This window comes from Helobdella robusta (genome assembly GCF_000326865.2).
Source record: "Helobdella robusta unplaced genomic scaffold HELROscaffold_12, whole genome shotgun sequence".
In the NCBI taxonomy this organism is placed as follows: Eukaryota; Metazoa; Annelida; class Clitellata; order Rhynchobdellida; family Glossiphoniidae; genus Helobdella; species Helobdella robusta.
Genome location: NW_008703664.1, coordinates 3,358,762 through 3,380,423, shown reverse-complemented (window position 1 = coordinate 3,380,423; position 21,662 = coordinate 3,358,762). Strand labels below are relative to the sequence as shown.

Genomic DNA, 21,662 nt, shown 5'->3' with positions numbered 1-21,662 from the left:
TGGGGGCAAACAGCAGTGGGCAGGTTGGTTGGGGTGTGGGCCTGCCTGCCAATGCGATGCGACCCGTGAGTTCAGGGCGACGTTAGTTTTACGTCTAAAAACTATTTCTGTTATTTTCAACAGTTTAACTTTAGGCATTTAAATAGGAAGTAAGATTTAAAAGCGGACCATCATTTGATTATTCTGTAGCGCTCAGCCGACGATGGTTCCAATGTTTCAATAGATACAATTGCAAAATACTAACAAAAACTGTAAAATTTTCAAGCAACTCAATGATTATCTTTACAAAATCAATTGAATTTAATTTAATTTTCATTATTCTACTGATTTGAATTTCATTGCCAATTTGTTAATAAATAAATAAATAAATAATATTAATCAATATAAACAATTTAAATAAATTTTTACAATATTGGTATTCAAGTTTATAAATCTTTTATTTAATTCAATCTTTCAAGTTATCAGAAGAGCTTATTTTCAAACTCACTCCAGAATATTGAATGAGGATTTTATTGTCATTGGCGCCAACAATTAATGTCCGTTTCACTGGCGGTATGAAAAACAGCAATTAGTAAGTAGATGGAGTTGTCTGATTCTATTCAATCAAACACTAACTGACACTTTTTAAAATTCGTTACAAAGAATAAATTTACAGACCAGGTTACCGTTTTCAACAAGTATTTTGGTTATTTTTAAAAACTCTATAACAGTTCAATCAGTTCAACAAGTATTTTGGTTATTTTTAAAAACTCTATAACAGTTCAATCAGTTCAATAAGTATTTTGGTTATTTTTAAAAACTCTATAACAGTTCAATCAGTTCAACAAGTATTTTGGTTATTTTTAAAAACTCTATAACAGTTCAATCAGTTCAATAAGTATTTTGGTTATTTTTAAAAACTCTATAACAGTTCAATCAGTTCAACAAGTATTTTGGTTATTTTTAAAAACTCTATAACAGTTCAATCAGTTCAATAAGTATTTTGGTTATTTTTAAAAACTCTATAACAGTTCAATCAGTTCAACAAGTATTTTGGTTATTTTTAAAAACTCTATAACAGTTCAATCTTTTCCATTTTGCATAAACCCTCGGTGTTCATAATAAAAATGATTTTTTTTAAAGTATGTCACATTATTTCCAGTTTAAAATGCACCGCATTGACTATGAAACATCATCAAACGGACATCTCTCATCGGTGAATATTATGTTTCCAAAAATTTTGATTCAAGACAATCTAGTTAGAAGGTTACTAGCGCATGTGTAAGCCGCGCTAGGTCACTATTATATCAATACACTATTTTATAATTTCGAGAGCTTAAGTTGGTTAAAAAGTGGACGACGACCTTATCACGGAGATTTTGACAAATTTTTTTAAAACATGTGGTTTTGTAAACAAAATGCAACTTAACTTGATTTTAGTGTGAGGCTAAAATAGTTTTCAGTCAAAATTTTTGCTAATTTTAATAGAGATTTTGTTCAATTTTGAGTTAACCCTGGCAAAATTGTCCACTGTGAGAAACTTCATCCGCAAAGCTCTTTTCTGTTCACGCCTCTGGAGTTAGCTCTTTTGATATTGGTCAGTTGTTGTCACCTGATTGTCATATATATACTTCTATATGCATTAATGGTCTTGGTTACAATCTTATTTGTTAATTTCATAGTCATATTTTATTTACTCCTTGAAATTGTCATATTTATTTATTTCTTTAATTTGTGGTGAAAACATTCTCAATTATTTAATGAAACGCCCATATAATTTTATGTTTTATATGCATATTCAATTTTATTTTTACAAATATATATGAGGTATATGTATACATGTGTGAATGTGTTTGTACGAACATTTTTATATATTGTCACTCAATGACAAGGTGGCAGTGCTCGATGACTCTTCACTGTCTTCCTGGACCTTGTTTCTTTTTTTGGTTCTAAATAAAAATTGTAATTGTAATTGTAAGGGTTTTTAGCTTCAGTTACAGCTATCAGCAAAAATATCTATCTTTATTTTTGAGTTTTTAATGTTAGAGTTGAGTGACCAAAATGAATAAGCAAATTAAAGGAACAAAATTGAACAATATAGAGGGCGGAAGAAACAAACAAGAAACGATTTATTAATCATAGCCAACAGTTAAGTATATTTTAAGTCTATGAAATAACCGAAAATGAAAGTCTATTGTAAGAAATATATGATAGTTTTGCATCTCATTGAGAGATTATTAAGAAAGCAATGATAATAATTAATCATTGTAGGTTTTTTCAGAATAGGGATTCCCAGAAATTTTGCAATTCAATACAGTCAATGGAAAATGTCTGCAGTGAACCAATCAACAAACAAACTGGATATCACACAGCGTTTTATTTTATATTGAAAATATTCATCAATAATTCAACTGTCTATAAAACCCTAGGTGTAGAAATTTTCATGTGTTTATAAATGAAATCAGAATTCTACCAAGCACAATTATTAGAAACCAAATTAAAAAGTTTATTATCACTTTCAAAACGTTGAAAAATAAGTTCGGCTGCTAACATCAAGAATGCAACGATAAAAACAAATATAAATTATTTGGATTTTTGCTGATTCATGCTGTTAACACACACACACACACACACACACACACACACACACACACACACACACACACACACACACACACACACACACTTGTATACATACACGTACAATACCAACAAATACCTCTGAATTGTACATGATGCATCGAATCAATGAAATGAAAAAAGGTAATAACGCACATTTCTCTGTCTTTATATCACCACAACCACATCAGAATGTTTTTAAAGATGTGTGTGTCATTGTGTGTATGTGTGTGTGCGTGTGGGCGGGTCTGCAAGTGTGTGTGTGTATGTGAGTCTGTACATGTTTGTATCGGAGCAAGTTTAGGTTCACTCGTTTGTTAATGTTTATAGCTTGTGTTGATGCATGTTTCACATATGTTTGTATATATATATATATATTATATATTATTTATATATATATATATATATATTATGTATATATATATTAAATATATTATTAAATATATATATATTTGAGTTTGTGTTGTTTCCATATATGCAAAATAATTAGTAATGACGTGAGATTCATTAGATAACGTCGAAGCAATTGAAGGGCGCAAAGCAGTATGCGTATGTAATCTTCCCTGCAATAAACACAATGCTAAAAAAACTTGAAAATAATAAAATTATATCCATTAACCAAATTATTTACAATAACATTTGTCCCGAAACGCCCCAAAAACAACGCCAATTTTGAGAAGCAACCAAAGGTTTCTAACCGGGCTTGTGTATCGATGTGGTATCTGAATGAGAGAGTGAGATAAGGAAAATTGGGTTATTTAATTTAAGCACCTATAATTCAATAAACAAACGAAATCAAAAATTGCAATTGTTTAATGGCTGGTGGCTGCATGGCTGCGCATCATGATTGAGCGTTCAAATATTAACGTCTATGTTTGAAATTAAACAGGGCAAACTTTATGTGTGGATGGATTCGCATTGAATACTTGCAACTTATCTGAGCGACGTGCCACAATGAACCAACAACAACAACAAAAACAGCAGAACCAACAACAACAACAAAAACAGCAGAACCAACAACAACAACAAAAACAGCAGAAGCAACAATAACAATAGCAACTCCAACAAGTGATGATGATTAACTCCATTGCAATCCATCTGCCGCAACAAACAATTGAATTCAATGACAACAATACAGCTGATTGTTGACTGAAGCTCCAAAATAACTGAACTCAAAATAAATTTAAATTATATCCCACTAACTTTAGATACTAAACCCACCTATGTCATACGTTATGTTATTTGTCACAGTTTTGACAACCAATATACATACATATATACATACACACGCATAAATATATTGACAAACATACATACATATATAGGCATACATACAAATTTAAAAATATATTTTTATTCAGCGCCTCATAACACACAAGAAATAATTTGTTGTTAAATTTTTATGGAGTCTGAAACAACAAAATCGTCGGTAATATATTTCTATCCGTCAACAACGACGACGACGACGACAGCTTACAACATCGCCACCACCGCCGCCACCACAAGCAGCAGCAGCAGCACTGCAGCAACAACAGCAACGACATCAATCCTGATCGCCGTGATAAAAAGTTTGTTGCTCGGTTCAATTATAATATGCGCAGTGGTCGGCAATGCACTGGTCATTCTGAGTGTCAGCCGCTACCACAACCTGAGGACCAAGGCCAACATGTTCATCGTGTCCCTGGCCTTCGCGGATCTGCTGGTGGCTCTGCTGGTGATGCCCTTCAGTGCGAGTCAGGAGGTGGCTGGCAGGTTGGTTAGCGTGTCCCTCGCGTGTTCATTCAAATATTATTTGTTTTAATTCTATGCTCTGTGTTTGAGTGGATGAATATTTTATTCTCTTATTCATTGTTCTTCTATCTTCTTCTTATTTATAAATTATAATTTTTATTAGAAAAATGATTATAAAAATCCTTCAATTGACTGAAGAGGATGTCATAATAGAAATTATCCCAATCCATTCCTTCCGAATCACGAATCCCACAACAGTAGACCGCCTGGGCTGGTCGGGAAATAGTTTTCCAGGAAATAGGGAAATAGTTTTCATTATATAAATTTGTGTTTTCAAAACGGAATATTTTTCATTTACTTAGGAAAAAGTTTTTGAATAATTTTTTAAACTAAAATGTTGCTTATAAGGATCGTTCAATTATAAAAAGCACACGAAAAATGATTACACAATTTCATTCAAATTGTGCAGAACTATTAAATTTTTTGGTTATTTTGCAAGAAAATTTTCACCACACATGACGATGTTTTGTGACGGTTAGCGATGTATGATGGTGTATGCGTGTCGCGAGGTTGTTGTACGTTTCGTGATTAGATGGCACGTAGAGATTGATTGAGCTAATTAAAGCCAAGCAAACCTGCATGCGGACAACATTGATGGTGCATGTTATGAATGAGGAGTTTGTTCAGTTTGCACGAACGTGCAACAAACAGCAGCTCCATCCATTCAGCCAGGCCACCCGCCGACAATCGCGCAAATGCTTCTGAGACGCGTGCACTCCTTGTTTACACAACAATGCACTCGACAGTGCACGTTCGCGTGTAATAATTTTTCAAATATCGCAAGTAAGTTTTGTTTTATTGTAAGTTTTAAAAAAATATATAAAAAATTCAACCACTCGAGATTTCAATTCAATTGTGCGGGTGCCATTGGTTTAATTTGTTTCCACTTGGAGAAATCTGTTGAAACTAAGCCAGTGTTGCCGCTGGTTAAACTTTCATGAAATAGAAGTTACAAATATTGTATCCTTTGATTTGATGCAACAAAAACATTACTGAACTAAATAACACTCACTGGACAACAAGAAGAATATAAAGAACATTTCGGACATGTGGACCGACAAGACTGGTTACATTTTGATGGCAATGGAGCCTTCTGTGCTTTTCCTTGCACACCCACACAACTGCACTTAACAATTCATTATACACAAAAAACAGGAAAAAAACGAGTGCAAACATGTTCTTCTGCCTTGAGCAAACACTAACACTTGCACGGAGCAAAACGTATGAGACGAGGTTGCTTGCTTGCTTGCTTCTATGCAAATACATACTTCACATCTTCCGGACCTTCTATCAAAATATTTGACGTGTAAGCATCGAGCCTCTAACTGGTGCTCGTTCGCAAAACGTTTTGCTTTGTATTCCACATTCAACGTTCACTATGCATTTTGATATGCAATTTTCATTGTTTGATTTTGTTTTGTTAGCAGTTGGAGTCATTATTTATTTTCCAATAAAAATTCCTTCAAGTTGGATATTAGCATAACTAAAATAAATATGTATAGAGTCAAACCGCAATGTCTTCTAACTAAAGCTTACACAGAATTAATGAAATGTTCTGAAAATTGTATTGCAAATTGAAAATGTTTGAATTTGCATGCAGTGTGTGCGAAGCAAGCGTTCGATTTCTTCTTCTCCTTTTCTCGATGTTACTCAGAAAGATGCACATGACGCAGAAATCTCACTGGCTACTTTTATTTGCAAGCAGCGCAGACATGCGAGCCAGCCAAGCGGAGTATCACGAAATGCAATAAAGCCGCATTTCATTAAGGTACGTGCGATGATCATTTCGTGTTCGTGTGGATATGTTAAACCGGGATGAGCGAGGCAACTTTGCATAGTGGAGGCGCTTCCAAGATGAAGTGCCTACATAAAGAAGGTACCGTGTGATTAAACTTCAGGCTCTAACCTGCATTGCAATCTAATTTTCTCACGAATAACATCATCTTGACCTTATCTTTTTAGTTATTTTAAGGTTTTGCAATGTAACACCACACTTCAAGTTTCAAAAGGTTTTTCAATCTTTCTGAAAAAATTATATTATTTCTTTCTTGAGGCAACAATAATTTACTTGATTCAATTATATTATTATCATTATGAGATAATATTTTTTAAAAATTTCAAGCATGAACTCAAACAATGAAACGTTTGAATTGAGCATATTAATAATGATCAATCAACTCCAAACATTTTGAAACGAAACTATAAATCATAAATGTGCACGCGCGAAACCATTTTTGCTGGCAATCCTGGCTGCGGCCAGCCTGAAATAAATGTTAAGCCGTAAAGATAACATTCCAATGTAATCATAAATTCAATCAAAATCACTCAAAACTCATTTTTTTCTTTAATCTGCACTAAAAAATAACTTCCTAGACGTCGCTGTAATCCTGTTTAATTGGATTTTTTCATTTCTCGTCTTGCTTTGACTTCACTTTCGTACATTATCGTGATTTTATTCTTTGAAACTTTTTATTTTTACTAGAAAAATCTCAAGCCTGTGACAATGTTGTTCAGCTGAATGTTGGAGACATTTGAATGTATCTTGTAGCATTTCTTTTTGTTGTTGTATCTTGTTGTATCCTGTTGTATCTTGTTGGTTCGTTTCACTTATAGAACTTTCAACATGCAGTGCACAAGCACAGTGCTTGGCGTTTATCACAAAGTTATTTGTTAATAACATCAGTTAAATTTTTGAAATAAAGCATATCAAAATAGAAATAATTGAACATATTTTCAACGCTAAATAACATTCGCATCATTTTCATATACATTCAGTGTTCACACATTCGGTATAAAATATTTGCATGAACTTTCATTTGAATTATTACGAAGCATACACGTAGCATACACGTAGCATACTCATATAGCCTTCGAATGTTAGCGAAAACAAGTTAATTCTTTCAGTCAAAAAATTTTGAATATTTTTAATTAGTTTATTTTTTAAAATAGCAAAATAAGATTATTCACAGTTTCAAAATGAAATTTAGAATTCCTGTCTCAAATGAAATTTCACAAAACACTAACATGAACGCTGGCAAGGAAACACTCTCAATCAGTCGAAACAACGCAATTGAGATACCATAATGCGGTTGTTACGAGAATAAAAAAAGTATCATTACATTTTGTTGAAAGTGTCAAAACATGCTTTTGTTTGATTTCTGTCTGGCCTGACTGATTGAGGCAGTAGAGAATAATTTTAAGTTACTGCTGCCCACATGCCGACACAAGATACAACAAACACACAACTGCGTCTTTTAGACTATCAAACAAAAATAACTTAATGAAATTTGTAGTTTAAAAAATGAAAAACTAAAATTACTAAACAACGAAAATAAAATTCAATCATAAAAATGAAATAGCCACTTCGTTATTGAGGTGGTTGTTGGTGCATGTGGTTGTGGAGTGCATGCATATGCACAGGATTGCGTGACGCAACCATTAGGAGACTTTTTCTATTGTTCTTGGTTCATTTTTAATGGGTCGATTTGTTGCAAACATACAGATTGGAGGATTTATAGGCAACAAATAAATTAGGCCCGTCAGAAAAACCATAAATAGACGATAGGTCAAACAACTATAGAAAAAAATTAAAATATCTTTAAATAGAGCTGATTGACAATAAATATTTGAAATATGCCGATTCTTAATGATTATTTAAGATAGGCTGATAGATGATGAACACTTAACACTAACCAATGAAACACAACTGAATCATAGAAATGTAATTATGTATGAATGAACGTGAATCAACCTGTCTTCCGTCCTCAAGCCAGTAGACTGGAGTGCAGAAGCACTTCTAGAATATAAATGAGAAATGGATTCTAAAGCGGAACCAATCGAAAATTTTAGTTTTTCAGAAGATTGGAAATTGTGTCCATTAATTATTGCGTATCGAACCAACAAGAGTTATTTGAAAAAATTATTGAAAAATGTTTATAAAATTTTCGAGAAAACGGTTTTGAAAAATTTATTAGGAAAACATAACGTCTGCGCCCAAGATCCGCATTTGAGAACGTTCTGACATCTCTTGGGTAACTGGAAAAACGATTTTTCATTTGCCCACGAAAGGAACACTTAACGCTATTATGTTGTTTTTACAGATGAAATGTTCGCCACACCACCAACCAGCTTCGATTTAAACGTCAACACGTTGATAAAGAATGTTTAGAATCAATTAGTTAATAGGAGTTTGAACTGCAGCCGGCCAGAATGAAAGGCCGATGAGTTTTCAGTATCGTAAAATAGTTTTACGCGTTATGAATAATTTATTTTTCAGCTGTGACATTCACCCGTTAGAAACATGGAATGGCACGAAATGTCATGTTGAATTCACAAGTAAGTCATTTCAAGATTGTCCTTTAAAATTACTGAATGGATTCAGTAACATATAATGAGCATGAATAGCTTGGAAACAAATAAATTTATCGGATGTAAGATGAATAAAAATCATAAGGTCATTAACAATAACAATCATTTTCAGACACAAGTTATTGAGCATCGACTCTGTTTTTTGCATTTTCCTAATATTTCTTTCACGAAAAACAATTGCCTTGTCGTAGGAACATCAAAGCTCCTAACCAAACTAATGAAAAATGTTATCAACCGACGTCTGTCGCAACAAAAATATTTGTCCTTCATCAAATTGCAGTTGGAATGATTCATACAACTGAACTTCATGATGCAAAAATATTTTATTGATAGCGTGTTTTCAAAGTTTGTCGTGACAGACTTTGAAAATATATTATAAAGGAATGTTTAAAATGATAAAAACAAGACTAGACAATGCTTATAATGGTGAAAGATGAAAACGCTAAATTAAAAAAGTTCGTAATGCGATTTGCAGATGGCAACAATCATAATCTCCTAATCCTCTTTCAAATGTTGCATCTGTGAAGAATATTTTTGATCGAGTAAGGTGGGACAGGCAGGCTGTTTGTTCCTCTTAGCGCCAGACACGTACGGCTTTGTAATTTTCAAAATTTTTAAAAATATATTCATTCAAATTTTGGTTTGGAAGAATTTTTTTAAATTAGGACTCTCGAATGTTTGTATAATACAACGGCGGTAGGTTAATTTAGAATCGTTCAAACAAAAATTGATTTATCGTATTTCTAGAACATGACTTACCACTAAACCTCCACAAGAAATATTTCAAACAAGATCTCAATGCATCCGCAAGCAGATTGTGATGAAAAACAAAAGCGAACAAGATGTGAAAAAATCGGCATGAAATGTTGATGTCTGGCTGGCACTCCTGCAAGCAATTCCAATCAGATGCTAAAACGAGTGCACATGATGATGATGATAGTAGTGGTGATGATGATGATGATGTTCTTGTTGTTGATGATGATGATGATACTGTTTATGAAGAGAATAATGATGATGATTTTGTTGTTTCTGTTGTGATGATGATGATGTTGTTGTTGGGATGGTGATAATGATTATGTTGACCATAATGTTATTGCTAATGACACTGTTATTGTTGATGACGATGATGATGGTGATATGACGATGATAATGATGATAATAATGATGGTGATGATGACGACGACGATGATGACGATGATGATGATTATGATAATAACAATTCTAATGATTTTTATCATTGCTAAATGAGAGACGGCAAAACAATTAGAGTGAAGGATGTGTGTGTGTGTGCGTGTGGACTGATGTTGAATGGTGCATTCAACAAACAAATCGATGGATGCATGGATGAATGGATGGATGGATGGATGAATGAATGGATGGGTGGGTGGATGGGTGGATGATGGATTTGTGGATGGATGGATGGACGTTATTTGACAGTTATTCTTGTTGTTTCAGTTATTTTACATTTTTATTATTTATTTATTTATTATATTATTATCATCACTACCATCTTAACATCATTATCATCGCCATCATCATTACCACCATCATCATCACGACATCATCACCATCACCACTATCATCACAAGAACATCATCATCATTATCATCAAAAGAACATCATCATCATCATCATCATCATCATCATCATCATCATCATCATCATCATCATCATACTCATCAACCCATCCTATAAAATCATCCCCATCATCGCCTTCAATCGGAAAATCATTTTCATTAATTTTCTCATGAAAACAAATTGTGTCAGAGTTGTTAGACTTCTCCGTCATTCGAAGCCACGTCCCCATCACTTCTTCTCTCAGTTTAGCCCACAAACATTCTCCCAACGCGCCTTTTCCTCACGTACGTACACGCATTTTCAATTTTTTTCATTTCCATCCACAATAACGAACGGTTCAGCAACAGGTTTGCATAACTGGCTGACGATAAACTAGAATTCAATGGAAGGCTTGAGACAAGCAGGATTATTTTTGAATGTTTCTGCGATGGAATGACGATTACATGTTTCATTCATAGTGCATAAAGCTGCAGTCGTCATAGATTTCAAAATGGAAAATAATTTTCAATGCTCTGAGAGACTCAGGGCGAATACTTTTTTCACTCTGAAATTTATCTTGACACGGTTGATGGGGCCGACAAATGTTGAAGTGCATAATGATATTTGAAATTAATGCACTCCACCCACATCCATTCCTACTTGCCGCTCAAAAAAAACACATAACAATCGAAACTCTCTGAACGTATTCTTGTTCTTTTCACAGATATTTTCTCCTCAAAATAATTCTTAAAGAACAAAATAACTTTTAAAAATGTGGAAAAGAAGTGAATTGATGGAAGTTAAATTCCAGAGTTGAATGCAGCCTAAAGCCTCCTCAAGGAAATAAAATTAAACGTCATTGATCTAATTAAACTTTCTCCACTGCCCTCTTTACACGAGCTCACCTTTCAAAATGTTTCAGTATTTATTTTGGGCACTTGGTGTTACTTTATATCTAACCAACCTCCATGCTCTCACTGATATCTTTTTTCAGTAGAATTTAAAAGGATTATGAGATCAACAACAATCAACATGAACACGTTAACAACATCAACATGTTGACAATTGCAACAACATCAACAACATCAACACGTTGACAACAGCAGCAACATCAACAACATCAACACGTTTGCAACATCAACAACATCAACAACATCAACACGTTGACAACTGCAACAACATCAACACGTTAGCAACTGCAACCAGAGCAACACCGTCCAACAGTACCAGAAACAACTTCACTGAGTGACCAACAACATAGGACCAAGAGCAACAACACTTTTGCATGAAATCCAATCCAGCCGATCGTGAATGTGAATGACTTGGAACAAGCAACAACAACAAGGTAGCCTGTGCACGCAGGCAAAAGTTATAATCATTCGTCAGGAATAGGCTCATCTACCACGTTCAACCAATCTCGCCAATATCATACAACCCCCAACCGCCTTCCTCTTCACTTCACCAACAATCCATCATCACGACATCATCATCATCAACGTCAGCATCATCATCATCATCAACGTCAATATCATCATTCTCCTCATCACCGTAGACGTCATCTTCAACACCATCATCAACATCGTCATCAACATTAACATCATCATCATCACCACCACCATCATCATCATCGTCATCATCACCACCATCATCCTCAACATCATTATCATCACCATCATTAACACCATCACCATTTTCATCATCATCATCGTCATCATTAGCACCTTCATTGTCTTAACGCTCGCCATATTTCTAGACTTCAATTTATTACTATTATCAGGCGGCTATTTTTACATTTTTAAAGTTTTTAAAAAATAGTTTGATAAGTTACTAACTGGAATGTTTCATTCATTCATTTGTTCGTTCATTTGTTCCTTCGTTCTTTCGTTCATTCACCATCCATCCATCCATTCATTCACCATCCATTCATCTATCCATTCATTCACAATTCATCCATCCATCCATTCATACATTCAGGAACTCAATCATTCAGGAATTCATTCAATTCAATTCATTTGTTTCCACCGAAACCAACATTTAACGTGTGGTGTTGCATTCATTATACAATACTATCTTCAAGATCCTCACCGAAAATTCATACATACGCAAATATTGAACAAACCGTAAAACAAGTTTTAAACTCACTATACTTTAATATATGAAAGATGATTGCAAACAAACTGAAACTGACCAGCCAGTATCTTGAAACTGACCAACCAGTATCTTTAAACCAACCAACTAGTATCTTTAAACTGACCAACCAGTATCTTGAAACTGACCATCCAGTATCTTGAAAATGACCAACCAGTATCTTGAAAATGACCAACTAATTTTTAAAACGGACCAACTGACCAGCTTTTTTTTTTAAACTGACCAAGAAGTTCTTGTTGAATGAAATTTCTTAGATAGCACATTGTGTGGGAGTAACCTGTTGGAAAAAAAACTGCAAAAGAATGCACGTAGACTCGTGCTTGGATAAGAGAATTAAAAAGATTTAATGGAGGAAGCAAAAACATTAAGAGCTGCTCATAATCACGGCATATCCATCTGCTGCTGCTTTTGCTGCAATATTTTCATTCTTTTTTATTTCATCTTTTTGTTCTGTCAGAAAAAATTCCAAACTTTTAATTTTGCCGTTATTTTTCTGTACAACAACATTTTTGTATAATTACGTTTGGATTTAATTACAAACCAAGTTTATAAACGAATTTATTTTAAAAAAGCTTTTGGATTTAGATTGTTTAAATATTAAATACTTATCATGATGTTTATAAACAAATGAAAAAAAAATCATTCATAAAAAGGAGAAATTTAATTTTACTGAATCACAAATGTGTTCTGCTTTTTAAATGTTATTCTTATTTGATTTGAAATATTTAAATGGAGTCTAAATTAATTTAAATTTATTAAATTTAACTTAAATTAAAACTAATCTAAGGTTTCGATCATACCACAACAATTTTGTAATATCAACTCTCAGACTGAATGGTTGGAGATTGAACAACACTGGGTGAACTGCAGTCAGTTCGAGTAATAGAACAATGAACAGCGAAACTGAGAAATGTTTTAAGAACTAACAAACATATACGAAGAGCGGATAAATAATTATTAATAATTGTACATAATTATTCAGAAATAATAATTATAATTCAAATAATAACAAATTAACAAATAATTAATTCACAAATAAGAGACGTTTATGATCCGTTATTTGAAGACAACAACTCGAAACAAATTCATGTAGTTTGCCATACAGAATAAGAAAAAAAAGAGCTGCATTACTAATAACAAAATAATAATAATTGTAGTTGAGATTTAGCATTGTAAGTTTTTTAGCGTCGAAGTGACCGGACGTGGCCGAACGCTTCATCCGGCTCTGTTGACTTTATTTTATATACAACAGTGTTTTCAAGATTTGTAAATTTGTTATTTTCATAGTGCTAATTTGGTTTTATTCTTTTGATTAATAAATAAAAAAAATAAAAAAATATATTAGGAGTATATCAGTTAAAATCAGTTAAACGTTTTAAACTGACCAATTAAGAAAGTAAACTGAAAATTTTTCCAGCATTTGTGTTGTTTTTATGTGCTCAGTGTTGTTTTCATGTTCAGAGTGGTTTATATGGTCAGTGTTTATATGGTCAGTGTCATTCATGTGGTCAGTTTCGTTCGTGTGGTCAGTGTAGTTCGTGTGGTCGGTGTCGTTTGTGTGGTCAGTGTTGTTTTTGAGGTTGATGATGTAAACATCTACACCACGTGCATATACTCCGCTCCGTCAGATTCATAAAAACAAATGCCGCAGACGCTTGGTGGCATGCATGTCATTATTAGGCTGCAGCGTTTTGTTGAGTGTAGTCATTGACATATTTGCTTTATCCGGACGTTTATTTCTCTCTAATCATCATCATCATCGTCATCATCATCATTATCGTCATCGTCATCATCACCATCATCAACATCGTCATCACCATCATCATCTTCGTCATCTAATTGTTATCATGTTCATCATATTTCAACATCGCATTACATTCATCACCATCATCATCACCATCATCATCACCAACATCATCATCACCATCACCAACATCATCATCACCATCATCATCATCACCAACATCATCATTATCGTCACTAGCTTAATGCAATTATATTTTTAATGAACTTTTTGCAATCATTACCTAAACTATTCATGCTCATTAAAATTGTTTTTACATTCCAAATAATTGCCTTCAAGAAAAACATTACCAACCCAACCTCAATAAACCATCGCTGCGAGAGAAATTAGCCCGAACGTTATCGTGCCGCGGTCCGTCATCTGTCACGATCGCTCTTTAATAGCTTCCATTGTTGTTGTTCCTGTGTCGTTATAATGTTAAAACGTTGCTTGATAACTTCCAACCAACCAACGAAGGTGGCTGTTTGACGGTGTCACGTGCGACCTCTTCAACGCCAACGACGTCCTCTTCTCCACAGCCTCCCTCCTCAACCTATGCTGCATCAGTCTCGATAGGTAAGCATCGTTATCATCATCGCCATCATCGTAATAATCGTCACTATCATCATCAAATTTCATTATCATCACCATCGTCAACGTATTCATTTTATTTTTGACGACAAGGAGTTAAGTTGTTCGAAAGCCCAACATTCAAGTTGTCACATTATTATTTATTCAATTGACTATGTTACAATTAAAAAATTGTTGTACAAACTAACATCATTATTTTTCAATTAAATTTTTTTCACTTTATTATTTGCCTCAATTAAAGTTAGCAAGCAACTAGTTCTAGGTTGAAATACTGGATTCTATCAGGTACATAGCAATAACGGACCCATTCAACTACACGACGAGGCTGAACAAGTGCAGGGTGGTCGTCATCCTGGTCAGTGCCTGGCTGGCCTCTATTCTCGTCTCACATCTGCCCATCCACCTCAAGATATACAGCGCCGATGCGTTCGTACACTCGCCGTTCTTCAAATCGTTCTCGAGCGAGCTGCCCATCAGCCAGGTCAACAACCTCCACTACGAGAACATCATCATCAACAGCAGCAGCAGCAGCAACTACCTGAAGCCAGTCGGCGGCCAGGGAAATAATTCATCGAACGCAATCACGTTTCATGACAGCGACAGTTTTCTGTATGGTGCTATGAACAATATTACAAGCAAAATAAATATTTTCAAATTTAATGAGAGTAATGCACGGAGTGAAGCATTTCCGAAGGTCTGCTGCAATTATTATCGTAGCGATATTAATTTGTACAACATCGTCAACGCGCCACACAACGACAGCAATGTTTACGAAATCAACTTCGACGAGGCCGAGAAAGAGGGCCGCCAACAAAAAATAATAAACGACGACGACGAAGAAGTTATCAACGAAATTTGTTCATTCCAAGTTAACTGGCTCTACGGCATTGTATCTTCCCTCATTTCTTTCTGGATACCCACCATCGTCATGTTGTTCACCTATCAAAAAATTTTCAACGAGGCCAAACGGCAGGTGGAACAAATTGAAAAGTTGAGACCAACAAAAGCACCACCAGCGAGCACTGAAATAATTCAATTGAGGTCCAGAACATTTTCGAACACGAAAGCATTAACAAGCAACACAAAATCTTTGAACAGCAGAGTTGAAAGCTATCAATCAATTGCTGTTAGTAACGAGAACCTCTTTTTGAACAATGCGAGCAGACTACCTCATGCCCATAACGATCACTGCACAGCGAACGACGCTTGTTTGCAGTTACCTCATCATGAACAATCGTACCAGCTTAAACGTGAAAACATCAACAAAACGACAGACAACAATGCAAACGTTGTATTGATTGTTGAGAATTACTCAAACAATCATCAGCAATCAAGTTCGAACATTTCTCTCTCTAGCAACCACCTCACCGTAGACCATGCAGCCCACAAAAACATCAAAATGAACCTCGAAGCAGTACACAGCAACAACAACAACAACAACACTACCCACACCACCACCACCACAACTAACAACAACAGTAACGATCAGTTATCTAAAACCCCAACTCACAAACGAAGCATCACCAACTTATTATCAGCATTCCAGGCTGAAATGAAGAACCAAGCAGCAGCAGCGCTCCAGCAACAAACAAACAACGAAAACAGAAGAATCAAACGAGAACACAAAGCCGCCAAAACACTGGGCATCATAATGGGGGTCTTTCTCGGGTGTTGGCTGCCCTTTTTCATTTGGTACCTCACAGATTCCATCTGTCGAGAACAGTGCAATACTCCAAAAGTATTCATCTCGTTCCTTTTCTGGGTGGGTTACGCCAACTCAGCACTCAATCCATTGATATATGCTTTCTTCAATCGGGAGTTCAGAGGAGCCTTCCGCAAGCAGTTGTGTCACTGCAAACGTGCGTTGACCTGGAGCCGAGCAAAGAAGCCTCATCTCGTAACCGAACTTGCAGCCAGCTATTCAGAAAGACATAATTGGAGCGGTGAAGTTTCGTACAACAAAAAAGATGACATTTAATGCTGTGGAAATTTTTTGGCATAAAAAATATATTTTTAATGGTAAAAAATTTTCTTAAGATATTTTAATGGTTACGAAGACAAAGGTGTATATGTAAGTATTCTTGGTTCGTCATATCTATTTTCGCGATTATTTATTCGTGCGAAACATCTGAGGCATATGTTGATGAATTGATATCTAATGACTGTTTTCTCTGCGGCTAAATGTTTGCATTACAAAGAAAAAAACTTTATAAGTTAGGTAACAGAAATGTTTATCATTTGTTAGTGTCTGTTGTTGTGATATTTAAAGTGACGAGCGAATGGCCATTGCTGTTTGTTATTAAAAAGAATAAGCAACAAAAGTTTGCAGCTCATGTTACAAAACAGTTCGTGATTTGTTGGCACGTTTATAAATTTGGCAATTGCCAATAAAGAAATTTATGTGCCATGCTAACAGAAATCAATTCAAACTGGTTTTTTTACTACTGATCATGAGTTTGTTAGAACTGGTCTGCGTGCATTTGAATGTACCCCCTCTTGCATTGTAACGGTTGGAGTATGATAAGGTACACCTGGTATGGTGTGGTGTCCATAGCAAACAGTTTCGTTGCAGTCAAATCTGTTGAGTAGATTTCATTTCAAGCGTAGAACGATAACAGTAGAAAAGAAGTAAGAGTGTAAAGAAATAAGCAGAAATATGATTTATTAGATCTCTGAATGTTGCACGTGTGTAGCAAAGCAATACCAAAGTTAATCCCGGTTCTCTGACATGATTATGGATGTGGTGCTTATTTTTAAAAAATGTATGTTCGATTCGTGGTCGCCCGTTCTCGTATTGTCCGCTCTCGGAAATTGTTATCCATCAGTTGTTGTGTTGCTGTTGTGATGTTGTTGCGAAGTTGTGTTATTGTTGCGATGTTGTGTTGTTGTTGCCATGTTGTGTTGTTGTGTGTGATATTGTAAAGTTAGGATGCCGTCTTATATCATTGCAATGGAGGCATAATTTTGTGATGTTGTACGTTTGTGTTGGGGTGTCAAAATATTCGAATGTTGTTTGTGGATCGGAGGAGTTCATCATTATTTTTTTAAACATGCTGATCTTATCTCAGATTTTATGTTTCGTTGTAATATTGAAAACTTAGGCATCATTTGCACTTTATTTTTCAAATGAGTTGCTATGAAAATAAAATTTAATTAAATTTGTGTGTTATTTATTTTTTTAACATAAAATCAGAAGATGAATAGATAAAAATTATTAATAATAGTTTAATAATACTTAAAACTGATTAATTTACGAGAATAACAAATAACAGATTACCATAATTCAATAAGTAAACAAATAATTAAATTTATAAACGATGAAATTATAAATTAAAAATACCCAAACGGCAGAGGTAAACAGATGGTGAACATAAAATAAATAAAAAATCCATTAAAGACTCCAAAGTAGCATGTGGATGGTCAGAGATTGACGAAAAAAAAGATTCAAATGAAATAATCAAATTGAAAAAGTAGAGTCTGGCTGAAAATACGTAATTATCCATGGCAAGTGAGAACGTGATTGTCAGTTGAGTGCAATTGGGATAGCGCGGCTTGATTCATGGCGTGGAGTGGATCTCAATGTTCTCTCCTACCTACTCGGCAATCTTTTGTGAGTTTTAGCAATCCCATATCTCAACTTTTCGGACATTTTTCCATCAATTTAATTTTTTTGACTTGATTTATTGATGGCGATTGTGAGGGTGGAGTTAACCGAGTTAGGGTGAAAAGTAATTTTCTCGCTATACAATTTTAGATTTATATTCAATGCGTAGACGAGGATTCAGATTCATGCTTTGAATTTGAATGGTAAAATTCTTATATAGATATGGTGTACACAATTTACGGTAGTTCTGTTTGAAATCAAGGTTCTGGTAAAATATAAAAAATAATTTCATATCATAAAATGTAAAAATAGATCTAGACTCGTTTTTGTTTTTCTTCAACTTTTTTTTCAAAATATTCAACCACATTTGAAAATATTCAACAACATTTTAAAACTTAACAAACAAATAACGAGACGACATTTTCTAAACTTATTTCAAATTTTTCATTAAAAACATTGATTTGAATGAAGGCATCTTGCGGCCTTGACCTTAAACGCAACGAACTCGGGACGGGTCAAGTTTGAAGAAGGTCTGGTAGTCTCTGAAGTTGACCTTAAAAAATTTATGATCAGCGAGGGGTTGAATGTTTGTTCAACCCTGGCGTCGTCCTCTTTTTAAGCCAAGTACGAACACATACAACGAAGAAGAAGATATGTAGACAAATATATACAAAATTAGCAAACATTAAAAAAATATACATACCTAAGCAGAAACTATCTAACATTTAGCGGGAAAAAAGTTAGAAAAGCATATTTGAACGAACGTGAACGAACATTAACTAAACAAAAACGAACTACTGTGAACTAATATAGGCAAACATGAATGAACACAAGCAGGTGAAAACTGCAGACATGAAAAAATACACAAACCAACTTGAAGAAATTTGTAAAAATGAAAAAAAGTTGCTAGTCAGGCAGGCAGGAAGGAAGGAAGGAAGGAAAGAAGGACACATGAAGTGAAATGAAGGGTTGTTTTGCTGGTCAAGAAGATTTTTATGACAGCCCCTAGTAAATTATTTTGCTTGTGCTCGTTGCACGTTATGCCGGGTGCTCTATGTACAAACAGTGTACACAACACAGTACACGATCTGTACTTAAATGTAGAGCTGTGTTCCTTGCAAATGGTTCGTGCAATGTAATAATTATTTCACTGCAATGTAATAAGCTCACCATGGTGCACATTTTCTGCAAAATTCGTTTTTTCTTTTTTTCATAATGTTTTAATTAGTTTTACTTGGTGTTTGCAGTTTGTTCAGTCCGATGAAATTTTTGTTTCTTCCCAGTTTTTTGTGGTGTGTTGATGTGCTTGTTGTACTTTCAACGATTTGTGCTGATGTGTTGGCTTTTAAACAAATTTTGTCGTTAATCGTTCAGTGCGAATTGTTCACTGAAGATGATGAATGTAAACCACCTCATTCAAAATATCTCCATCGAACCATCATTTAAAAACTTTCCTTCGCAGTTTCTTCCAAAGTAAACTAGCATGTCAAACATTTTGTTCATTTATTGTTGCAGGCAGACTGTGCCTTTAAACTAGTTCAATGTGCAACAGTTTTTCAAAAACTCACAACATAACGCTCTCACCCACCTGAGCAACTTTGCCAAAGTGTGATCCGATGGTTGGTAACATCTTACAATATGCTGTGCTGCTAACTAATAGTTGTACTCTTAATATAAATACTTATATGATGAATGTTTATGGTGTGTGAGCTGCTTGTCGTCTAGAATGCCACGCATCAACCGGCCAGCCAGCGTGCATTTGTCAGATGTTGCACCTTGTTTGTTCTGATCTTCTGAATGGAGTTTGTTTTCGAGATCATGTTTCTTATTGATGACACCGTCCAGTTTTGCTTCACATTTTTTTCTCACGTATCATTTCTTATGTTTGAATGATTTTTTTTAATAAATTCTTTTAGCTATTTTTCTTCGATTAGTTAATTTTAATTTTTCAACTTGTTTTGTGAAATAGTTAATCGTTATTATTACAGTTGAAAATGCTGTTCACCACACAAAACATCACTTTTTAACACGTTAGCCAAAGAAATCATCATATTTTAGTACGTTCAGCGTGCACTGGTTTCAATAAAGTTCTCACCTATACTTCAAATCCGTATTCGATAAATTTATTTTTATACCTGCTCAGACACGCCTGCCGATACTAATCATTCATTCACCTCATTTCAATTTCCTACTATGTTTTGTCAAAGTAGGTGCTGGGTCAAACACATACACACGCAAACACACATACAGAGAGAGAGAGAGAGAGAGAGAGAGAGAGAGAGAGAGAGAAAGAGAAAGAGAAAGAGATAGATCGACATGCTTCGATATATTTGATATTCACTCACTTATCAAACATGTTTATTCTATTGAAAAATATATTTAACGTAACATCCTCCAAATTAAAATTCAAATGAAGTTTCATCGTTCGTTATCGAAAAGAAGGACACAACTCGTGAATAAGACGACGATGCATTCATTCGAATCGTGCAATCAGAAGAAGTGTCATCACCACAATGCAGGCTGGCTACGGAGCAGAGGGTTGAGAGAGAGATAAAACATTCGATGGTATGTGACGACGTGCCATTCCAGAGTTTCGCGCGAGACATTAAAAGAAGGAAACATCAATAAATTATACGAGGCTTCATAATTGCATTACCTCCTCGCCGCCCATCTAAATTGTTTCCATCTCTAAAAATCAAATGCTGCTCGTTGCGATACTATCAGGCCGAGGCACCATTGAACGTTGTAATGAGCGAATGTTGGTGAAGTACCTTCTCATCCAACATCTGCTGCTTGCTGGCATGATGATAATATATACTGAAGACTTTTTTTATTATTTCATAAGATTATGTGATTAATTAAATTTGGTAATCGTGGAGTTGAACGTAAAAAATCTAAAAACAGTAGTAGTAGCAGCAGTAGCAGCAGCAGCAGTAGTAGTAGTAGTAGCAGCAGCAGCAGCAGTAGTAGTAGTAGAAGTGGTGGTAGTGGTGGTAGTATAGTGTTATGTCAGTATAATGCAATGGCAATAACCAGAATACAATGTTTTAATGATAATTGTTAATTATGAAGTCGTTAATTGATTAATTAATGATTTGAATTGTAACGAACTGAGTTATTTTAAAAGTGTTAACGTTGATAGCAAAGATCAAAAAAATAAAGTTGGAAACAATTTAAACTTTGTACAATTTGTAATAAATGAAACAAGTTGATAATTTAATG

The 21,662-nt window shown here is 34.5% G+C and overlaps 1 protein-coding gene across 1 annotated transcript; it reads left to right on the top strand.

Annotated features, from left to right (window-relative positions):
* Positions 1–4,000: 4,000 nt before the first annotated feature.
* On the top strand, positions 4,001–16,814 carry HELRODRAFT_72925 (hypothetical protein; the record flags this gene model as incomplete). The annotated part of the gene is made up of 5 exons (XM_009013707.1): positions 4,001–4,350; positions 14,723–14,821; positions 15,122–15,266; positions 15,639–15,826; positions 16,355–16,814. 5 exons carry the CDS (start codon positions 4,001–4,003, stop codon positions 16,812–16,814), a joined length of 1,242 nt encoding a protein of 413 aa, XP_009011955.1.
* Positions 16,815–21,662: the final 4,848 nt, after the last annotated feature.